Below are 11,007 nucleotides of genomic sequence, written 5' to 3'. Positions count from 1 at the left end.
TTAGGATGATCAAACAGACAGTGATGCAACAGGCAAACAACAGTGGCCTGAAGTGAACTATTTCACAATATTCTCCCTAATTCACTCTTTCACTCATATGTAGTGTGGCATGCAAATACCTTTCTCTCTGAGTGTTTGTAAGGGTTGTGTCATGATATTGAAATTCTGTTGACTTTTTAGAGGATTAATGATTTTATTTACTTTCTATCCAGATTTGTTTTAGCTGTAAGTGTTAAGACAACAAGCCTTGCAGTCATTGACCCTTCTGTAAATGGGACTTGACCTTAAAGGTACAAAAGTCGGCATGAATAGCTGCAAAGCTTCATAGATCCTTCATTAGGAAACTGCAGTTTTTCTATATGGAGGTAAAGACTGCAATGACACACCACAGAAGACTGCCAGGGCCTCAGTGCCTAGCTCAGGGGCACTTAAAGGACTAGTTTATCCCAAAATAATATAGGTTATATAATACTCTCCTCTTTGGCTCTCCATGGTTCCAGAAAAAGTTTTCCCTTAAATTCAAGTGAGTCTGAAAAAAAGGTTATTAAACATCAAAAACACTTAATTAAAATTGTGCAGTATTATCAAAGTGTCGTGTGTCCTTGTGTGGGCTCATGGAAATCCAAACACAACTACTTTTTGCTAAGCTATCCCTAACAAAGCAGTTTGAAGGAATTTGTAGCACACATGCTCGACAACAAGTTCCTTCATGGGAGGATAATCCGAATTTGTAATAGTTTCATGAGCGACGCCAGGGATCAGGGACTATCCCTGATGAAGGAAGCGGTCGTGGGGTGGCTGGGCTAAGCCTTAGAGATAGCTCGATCAGCTCGATCATCTGGGCGCCTCCTGCTGGAAGGGTTTCAGCCTCGTTCCACTGGTAGGAGGCCCCGGGGCAGACCCAGAACACGTTAGAGGGATTACTTATCTCATGTGGCCTGGGAACGACTTGGGGTCCCCCAGGAGGAGCTGGAAAGTGTTGCTGGGGAGAGGGGTGTCTGGGGTGCGTTGCTCAGCCTGCTGCCCCTGCGATCCGACCCCAGATAAGCGGATGAAAATGGATGGATGGATAGCGGAAATAGACTCTTTTTGCCAGACGACCCTGTGTTTATATTGTTTTTATTTTTGCTGCAGCCCTGTACATTGGCACCCCTGCTGCAACGACTGACTGGCCTCATTGAAATCAATGAGAGGACTTCTCTACCATCTCTTGTCAAATATAGGCAAAACTGTGACAGAAATATAGTTTAAAAATGAACATTATCTAAGGGTGGTGGTGGGGCCACAGGGGGACACTCTGGCTACATAAAATTCTGGCTACGGCCCTGTGCACCTTTAGGTTACCATACTGCAAAACTGTTAACTATTTACAATATCAAAGTAAGGGTGGGAAATCACAATAAATCATAATTATCATAATTATATGTGAAATCTTCATGTTTAGTTCCTGTTGTTCAGTATATAGGGAATTCCTCCATGGTCTCCACTTGCCCTTTAAACCGAGAGGGCGGGTCTATGAGGGGGGAGTTGCCCGGTGTGTACGTGTGGCTCCTCCGCCACTGCAGTCGCCTCCTCATCGGGCCAGATTGCGGATCGCACGGGGCGGCCAAAGGTGCTTCCTGGGGGTCAAAAATGGTGAAAATAACGACTGTGAAGACCAAGCCGTACACGGACCAAAAGCCGGGGACAAGCGGCCTGAGGAAGAGGGTGACGGTGTTTCAACAGAACCAGCACTATGCGGAAAACTTCATCCAGAGCATTATCTCTGTCATCGAGCCTGCCGAGCGCCAGGCTGCCACTGTGGTGGTGGGAGGAGATGGCAGGTTTTTCATGAAAGACGCGATTCAGTTGATCGTCCAGATTGCTGCTGCCAACGGGGTCAGTAAGAAAAGTAGTACTGTCAACCTTTGCAGCCCACCCCCCTGTGTGTGGTGTTAGCTAGCTAAGTTAGCTAAGAGTGTGCAGACTCCTGGTTAGCATGTCAGCTAGCAAGTTAACGTCAAGCTTACTGACAGTTTTGACACATGAAGTCTTCAGTACTACTCTTACTACTTTTAGCTACTTATGACTAACTTATTTAACTTTTGTACTGCCTGTGTTGTGGGCTAGTGTAGCTGCTAAGTTAGCTAACAGGAGAAGTTCGGTGACATGTTGCTAACGGTTATTTTTAACGAAATTAATACGCTAATAAGTCATTGATAACGAACATGTGTTATTGTCAGAGCTAAGATACTGCAGTTATGCGGTCACAGGTGTGTGTTAACGTTAGCCTAATTCAGGACTTTGCTAAGGGTTCAAACACATTCAGTCAACTTTTAATAATTCAATAGGTGCACTGTTAAAAAACGACTATACAGCTGGCTAACGTTACATGCCCTTGTAAGGTTCCCCTCATTGTGTTGAAACAGTGTTGGAGCAATGGTGGCATCATGTCCCTTTACTTGTCATGTTAAGTTTTGTAGATATTTTCTTCATTTTACAAAGATTGAGTTCATAAAACTGCTCGACGATGCTCATAAGGTCAAAGTGGACCCAAAGATAGGTGTCATTTACACCCTTCTGCTCTTTCCTGCACTGTCTGTGATGCCAGCTTGACCGCAGTGATCTTTGGAGAAAGTGCATGAAGGAGGCCACTTGGATATCACAGCGATTACCTTTGACATTTAAGGCTACATACTGACCCTGCACGGAAACTTCCCTTCATTTACCATAAGAGATTGCATAAATGAACTCAGGTTTAGTCCTGCATTGCTATACAAATGAGCAAGAACTGATTGTAGCTGCAGAAGCAAGTTTAATAGACTGACATTGTGTTGTTTCATAATGAGCTGTGGCTAGATGCTACTGGCTGCCATCACTCTGATGCTACTGAGACGAGTCTAGCCAAGAAGGGGGCGTGACATGCAACGTGCAGACAGTCACGTTGCTCTGCATAGGTCTGTAGCATAGATGGGAAAATAGTACATACAGTACGATTGCGTTTTATTTGACATTTTAAGCATTAAACCACACTATGTTCCTATCCCAAGTGTAGTGCATGCAATTACAAGCTTAACAGAGCCTCATCATGTTTGCACAGCCCAATATGGTTGCTGTTTAGTCTCAATCTGTGACCTTCTCTCTCATGAGAAGGCCACTCTGTCTCTTGTGCAGCTCCTCCACAGCAAGGGCTGGTAAATGCAGTGTAAATGCAGTGTTCCTCAGGTTGAAGTTGCACAAAGATGTCTGATATTTCTCAGTTTCTCCACAAGTGGTTGATGTGAGGAAATGTAGCAGTGGAGAAACTGTTATTGCCAAAGGTACACAGACAGGGGCACTTCTGTTCATGTGTTTACACAAAGCTAAATATTGCATGTTTAAATAGGAATTCCTGGACCGAGATAGTGACACCATTTTTAAAAATAGTCATCTATAAGATATACTTATTCTACTGTTATGCAACCTCTCTTCGCATTTCCACTATGTGCCTTAACATTTAGTAGTTTAGCTGATTGTAAAGAAATTTAAAACATGAGAAAAACACTAGATAGATTAGAAGATGGCATCTTTCATATGGTCCCCAAATATTTAGCCAACATTTTCTTGCACTTGCTCTCTTTGCTTGTATATGTGTATGCATGTGTGTATTAATCTGTGTATTTCTTTATGTTCCCTCTTGCAGATTGGCAGTCTGGTGATCGGTCAGAATGGCATCATGTCCACCCCAGCTGTCTCCTGTGTGATCCGCAAGATAAAGGCAGTGGGTGGCATCATCCTCACAGCCAGCCACAACCCTGGAGGCCCCAATGGTGACTTTGGCATCAAGTACAACATCTCCAGCGGAGGTGAGTGGAGACAGTGTTAACACATGAGCTTACAGAACCAAGTGACCTCTACCTATAATGTTGCACTGGAAACGATGAGGAGAATTGTGCATGAGGTAATTTTAGGAACCTTTGTTGGCCACATCATTATCTGTATTTGCCCCGGTGTATCTGTCACTTTATAATTTCTAACCAGCCTTTGACTTTGTCCCCAGGACCTGCTCCTGAGGGCATCACAAACAAAATATTTGAGGTCAGCAAAACCCTGCAGGAGTATCAGATCTGCCCAGAGCTGAAAGTGGATCTGTCCAAGATCGGCAAACAGACCTTTGAGGTGGACACTTTCAAGCCATTCACAGGTATAGTGGCATCGAGAGCAGAGTCCTGATCTCACCTGAGAGATTTTATCACAGTTCATTCATTTATTTGCTGTTAGGTTGAGAATGAAAATCAGTGACCTGTTGGCAAATGGTTTGTCTTTTTGACTGTCATCTGAAATAATGAGTGAATACAGTTGCTGACTTGTATGATTCACCAACCACCAATAGAACAAGTTTAACCAGTGCGTGATGAAATTTAGTTAGTCACCTAACGTCTTTATCTTGACATCTACTGCTGTCGTAATTTTGCTCTGTTTCCTCTTTATTTGTCTCAGTGGAGATCGTGGACTCTGTGGAGGCCTATGCTGAGATGCTAAGGGGCATCTTTGACTTTGCTGCACTGAAAGAGCTTCTCTCTGGAGCCAATCACATTAACGTCCGCCTGGATGCTATGCACGGAGGTAGGAAACAGCACAGCATAAATTTAGACTTTTGTGACAGGCTAAAATAAATTGTGAAGACTGGTTATGGTTCCTTTTAAAGAGTCCCTCTCTCCTTCCAGTGGTTGGTCCTTACGTGAAGAAGATAGTCTGTGAAGAGCTGGGCTCACCTGCCAACTCAGCAGTCAACTGTGTCCCCCAGGAGGACTTTGGGGGCCACCACCCTGACCCCAACTTGACCTACGCTGCTGACCTGGTCAACACAATGAAAGGAGGAGAATATGATTTTGGCGCAGCCTTTGATGGTGATGGTGTAAGTTAATGTTTTTTCTGGAAAGACTATTTTACTGTGGTTTAATTTTTCAGTTTATTGGGGAGAGGTATGAGATAAGCTGTGAAGTTCTTGGAATGGATTTGAATCTATGATGTCAGCTGGCATGAAATGAATTTAATAAAGTCTGGTCTATTAAGGTTTTAATTAAACGTTTTTCTTTTTAATAGACTTAAGTAATGGGCCTGAGTCCTGGTATTAAATTGAATTTAAGTATTTTTTTTACTTTGGCACAGCATTTAATTACAACAGTGAATTGTTTTTTTATTAAGCTTTTACTTTGTAGCTTTTCCCCTGACACTTTTCTCATGTTTCATGACAGGAACAGACCAAATTTTAATACATTACAGGATTGCTAATAGAAGAAAATGTGCTGAAGTCAATAAGCTATACTTAGTTAATTTGTCATCCTTCTTCTACCTTCAGAACTCAATGTAAAATGTTTGTGAAAAATTGATTTTCAAGATACCATTTTCAGAAGAATGTTGCATTAGCCTTTAGATAAAGTCAGGTTTAAGTGTCATAAACAGGAATCTTCCACAAGAAAACCTCAGAGGGACTGTCACTGAACGTCCCTGCTGCCAATTAACAACTATTTACTGCAGCACTCAGGAAACTACTTCATAAATGTCACAAATCTTGTCTGCTATATACCCCGTTTGTGTCTTTATTTCAGGACCGCAATATGGTGCTGGGTAAACACGGCTTTTTCGTGAACCCCTCAGACTCAGTGGCTGTCATCGCTGCCAACATTACCGGCATCCCTTACTTCCAGAAGACTGGAGTCAAAGGATTGGCCCGCAGTATGCCCACCAGTGGAGCCCTTGACAAGTAAAAACCACACGACATAACAGCCAATCTTAAGTTTTCCTTTCTTGGTAAACTGAAAAAAGTGCTCCAGATCAGTTACAGATCGACTTTTTCCTCATGTGGTTTCCTGTGTGTGCCAATTCTGTTCCAGTGTGGCGAAAGCTCTGAAGATGCAGCTGTACGAGACTCCAACTGGCTGGAAGTTCTTTGGGAATCTGATGGACGCTGGAAAACTTTCACTGTGTGGAGAGGAGAGCTTCGGCACAGGTGAGTGAATGTCGTCATATTTATGTAGCCAGAGCTCCAGTACATAAAAGCAGCTCCCCTCATTCACTCAATCACTCATTCCCTCTGTTTTTCCCCCCTGTCTGCTAACCGACCAGGCTCAGATCATATCCGTGAGAAGGACGGCCTGTGGGCGGTGCTTGCATGGTTGTCAATCTTAGCCACCAGGAAACAGAGCGTAGAAGAGATCATGAAGGATCACTGGCAGAAATTTGGCAGGAACTTCTTCACCAGGTCAGGAACGATCTCTGCAGAATGGTTTATGAAATGTGAGCGAGCGTACCAAAAGAGGAGTATTGCAGGCTGCCAGTGGAATGTATGTTTAAAAAATATATATGTATAGCTGATCCCAGGGCTTTGTTTGGTTGAAACAGTTGTAACTGGGATGATGCAGGGATGTTGTTTGTTCAAATGGCACTCTGGCACCTTCTAGTGGTGAATAAGAGAACCGCAGCACAGAAAAACCCACAGCCAGCCATTCATTTTATGATTCTCTTCTTAAACATTTCTGATTTTCCTGTGATTATTCTGACCAGATCAACATTTTATCCAATTTGCAGACTGAAAATCTTTAAAATGAATAACTTGCAGAGACCTTCAAAGCCATCACTCAGTCAGAATCTGAATTGTGTGAACGTTAGACACCAGATTATATTTTTGCATCAACGTAGTCCAACTTCACATCCAGGTACGACTATGAGGAGGTCGACTCAGACGCCGCCAACAAGATGATCAAGGATCTGGAGACGGCGATGTTCGACCCTGCTTTTGTGGGAAAGAAGTTCTCATCAGGGGATAAGACTTATGAGGTGGCTATCGCTGACAACTTTGCCTACACAGACCCTGTGGACGGAAGTGTGTCCAAAAACCAGGTGAGAGGCAGCAGGGCGGAGCACATTCAAAGTTTCGACAAGTTTATTAAATGTGTATATCAAGACTTGATATTTCAAGAGATTCCAGCATGTTTAAAATTGTATTTTAATCGTATTAACCTAATTGAAATCTGAATGAATCCATAATGAAGTCATATCGAAGAGAGTTTGGCCTATGAATAACTACCAGCATGCAACGGTGTCATTACACCTCATAATAATATTTCCATATGTTTCCCAGTTACTGTACATTTTCATTAATCACAATCTCTTCCCTGTCTTTCTCTGTCTCTCTCTCAGGGCCTCCGTATCATCTTCTCCGATGGTTCTAGGATCATTTTCCGTCTCAGCGGTACAGGCAGCGCGGGAGCAACCATCAGGCTCTACATAGACAGCTATGAGAAGGATCCTCAGAAGATTTACCAGGACCCACAGGTCAGGACAACAAGGAGTTACTCCAGCCAGCTAGATCCAGTGAGAGAGAGACTAGACAGTGAAGTCATCAGATGGGAAAATAAACATGCGTAGAACCAGCACTAATTTTCCTTTCTCTTGATTATTTTTGTATCTGAGAAATCACAGAAAAAAGGAAGAACAGGGATATTAATATAGTTTGACACCCCAGCAAAGTTAAAGCAGTCAAAGTTTAGCTCACATGGGCCCCAGAAGCCGTCAGGCCGGCTGGGATGATCTGTAACCTGCAGGACGGCCAGCTCGCACTGGGTGGAGCCCTACAAAAACCAGCTCCAGAGCTCGTATTCAACGTGGGAGATGATGGAGATGTTTGGCCAAGTCTTGAGTTATGGCAGCTTATCAGGCCAGAATGAAGAGAGGGGAAACAAAGCACGAGGGAGAAATAAAGTATGCGAGTTCCAACTAGACACTTCATAAAGTCGTTTTGACCGGTGAGGACAGGGAGGTGATGTAGAACAAGAAGGCGAGACAAGACAAAAAAAAAAAATGAATGAGCGTTTTACTCAAGGCCTTTATCCTCTTCAGTGCTTACACACCATGAACGGACAGATAAGAAGAAACATATTGCTTCAGATTTTTAACTTGACAGATAAATGGCTGGTAGGTTAATGGTTCAGTTGGCTGACTTTGGGTAGGTTTGATTTACACACCAAGAGCATCAACGTTTGACACATGCAGGTTGTGAAGGAAAGAGGAAGCGCTTCACAACTAACATTTCACATTAGTTTTAACAGCAGTTGTTTTGTGTGTCCAATAAGTATAGTCCATAAAATGTCAAACTACTCCTTTAAGTGTAACAGTGTAGTAAAAAGTGGTCCTTAGATAAAGATTTAAACACCTGCAGGTGATACAAGGCTTTAAGAAGTCATATGTTCTGTGTCTTTGTGCAGGTGATGCTGGCTCCCCTGGTAGACATCGCCCTGAAGGTCTCTCAGCTCCAAGAGAAGACTGGACGCACTGGCCCCACTGTGATCACATGATTCCTCCACCACACTGCCTCCTGTCACCCTTAGCAACAGGATACCTCCGCTCTCTCGGGGGTGAAGCTGCCCTTGAATGCTGTCTTGGCTTTGGTTCCCGGGACTCTTAGAAAGCTTAGAGCTGGACGAAAAAGTGAAACTCAACATGCAGGTTAAATGCAAGAAAATGCATGAGGAGCTCTTGATATATCTTACATTGAAATGTGTCCACTGCCATTGTTTAGTGTGAGTATTAATGTGCTGTTTTCTTTCCAAGTGACCTGCCAGACATATACTGTAGACATGGTTACATGTTAATTTATTATTATTTGATTTATTAATGTGGTCTAAGGAAAACAACATTTAAAAAGTCAAAAGTGGACTGAGAAACTTGAATTGAGTGTCCCTCATGTCATCTCTGAAACCATGTTTAACCATGTTATTGTCCAGATCTGTTTCTGAACCGTATCATTAGATGGTGAAACTGACCATAAGTCAGCCATCTGGGGCAACCTCACCCCACCTCTCACTTTGTGACCTGGTGCCTTCCCCTCCCTCTGTTCTCCAGAACCACCAAAATAGCCTCTCATCTCTAACCATGACCCACAGCAAACGCCTTCAGACTAACACATCCACCATTAATAAAATAATGTTACACAAAAGAAGTATTGTGCTCATGTTTGATCATTGTTTTTTGTCCTTTTAATTTTGGTTGCACAATATTTAATTCATTTATAGGAGGATGTATGAAAGCGGAGCACATTCATATGAGAAAAAAATTAATTTGATTTTTATTTCAGCATTATGAGTAAAGTTTTCATGGGAAATAAATTTCTCTTTTTTTCTGAAATATTGAGGCAATAATCTTGCTGATTCAAAAAAGAAAAATTAACCAATAATTATCTAATTAATTCAGAAAAACAAGATTTTTTTTCCCCCCATTTTAACTTTTGTCATAATTGATTAAAATCTCTTAAATTCAGAAAAACTGAGCAGATTTTTTATCTCATAAATCTGCAATAATAATGTAATTTAGAAAAACAAGAATTTCTTAGTTTACTGTCTTATTAGAATATTATTGTCCAACTTTTATTGTAATTCTGAAAAAAATAATCTTATTAATTCAGAAAATTGAACTGATTTTTTTCATAATTCTAAGGTAGTAATCTTGTAAATTTAGAAAAGCAAGTGTTTACAAGATTATCTCATTAATTCAGAAAAACTAGAAAATATTTTCCATTAAAACTTCTCATAATTATGAAATAATATTTTAATTCAGAAAAACTGAGCAGATTTTTTTAATGACAATTTATCTCATAATTCTGCAATAATAATAATAATAATGTAATTTAGTCTATTATATTGTTATTTCAGAAAAATGAGCAAAAGTATTTTTTCCATTAGAATTGTTCACACCATTCTGAAATAGTAATCTAATTAATTCAGACAATTGATTTTAAATTAAACTAATCTTATCATTCTAATGTAATAATCTTGTTAATTTAGAAAAGTGAGAATTTATGAGATTATCTTGTTAATTCAGAAAAACAGCAGACTTTGATTAAAACTTTTCTAGTAAGTTTGAGATGAACTTGTTTATTTAGAAAAACTGCAGTATTTTTTGTCTCAAATGCATCACAAAGACTGTCACAGGCACACAGAAGTATTTATATATACTGTACCTTTCTCTAAAGAAACCAGCTGCTGCTTGACAAAGTGTCCAGTGCAGCTGTAATTGCCTTAGCAGACCTGGATTTAGAAAAGTGAGCATTCACAAGAGAGACTGAAAGAAGAGCGTGTGGGGCTGTATTAATGATGGCTTCTCTTCAGCCGAGAAATTATTCTAGATAAACGCAAAGATCCTGCCCTGCGGCGGGCGAGCCAAGTCGAAGGACAAGCCTCCAGGAGAATTAAGTGCTTTGAAAAAGTCACTGCCTCTCCAAAGACATTCCTGAGGCAAGCAGAGAAGCATTAACTGATGTATTTTCTTCCTCCCTCACAAGTCTTCTGGTGTAATGAGATAGTCACGGTAATCCTGATTAACGATTAGAGTTATAAAGTGTCATGAGGTCGGGGGATCCCACAGGCTATATCTAAAGACAAACAGAGAAGAGCTGAAACACATTTTCTTTTTCTTTTTTTTGTAATTGCTTTGAAACATAGTTTTTCATAAGCAAAATGAATGAATGATGTTTGAGCCTCTACAGGTACTGGACTGGTGTCAACTTTATCCTCACACAACTTCCATATCTGGACCTAAATTGGCTACAATTTAGTTAATAGGAGTGAGGGTGGAAAATCAGGTGCACCCATGCACAGCACAGAGAACGCTCCGTGTTTCCCACTCTGAGCACAAAAAGGAAAATTGGCCTCAATCACACATGGCACATTATTCGCCAATTTCTGTCACGCGTGTCAGTGTCATTCACGCTGACAGACAAAATCAGCCCTACCTGTTTGTACTAATCACCCCAAAACACATGGCAAGCAGTAAAAGTCCCTGAGCTGGAACTAATTGGCCATTCAAGTTGTATTTTCTCACAACTATTTGAAAAGTTTGATGTATGACACAGTTATGTTACTGCCTTTCCTGTAATTTCACTGACACAAGCTTGGAGATACATTTTTCAAATAGCATCATCGGCCATTAGGAGCTAAATACGAATAAATGTTTCCAATCTTTTATCTGTGTTTAGATTTAGATTGAGGATAG

The 11,007-nt window shown here is 41.1% G+C and overlaps 1 protein-coding gene across 1 annotated transcript; it reads left to right on the top strand.

The window, feature by feature from the left end:
* Nucleotides 1-1,558: 1,558 nt before the first annotated feature.
* pgm1 (phosphoglucomutase 1) lies at nt 1,559-8,960 on the top strand. The gene is made up of 11 exons (XM_050055358.1): nt 1,559-1,878; nt 3,662-3,824; nt 4,019-4,162; nt 4,459-4,584; nt 4,686-4,876; nt 5,571-5,725; nt 5,856-5,971; nt 6,088-6,223; nt 6,678-6,861; nt 7,162-7,296; nt 8,226-8,960. Exons 1-11 carry the CDS (start codon nt 1,633-1,635, stop codon nt 8,313-8,315), a joined length of 1,686 nt encoding a protein of 561 aa, XP_049911315.1. The 5' UTR covers nt 1,559-1,632; the 3' UTR covers nt 8,316-8,960.
* Nucleotides 8,961-11,007: the final 2,047 nt, after the last annotated feature.

This window comes from Epinephelus moara, chromosome 10 (assembly GCF_006386435.1).
Source record: "Epinephelus moara isolate mb chromosome 10, YSFRI_EMoa_1.0, whole genome shotgun sequence".
NCBI lineage: Eukaryota > Metazoa > Chordata > Actinopteri > Perciformes > Serranidae > Epinephelus > Epinephelus moara.
This window is presented reverse-complemented; position numbering and strand designations above follow the sequence as displayed.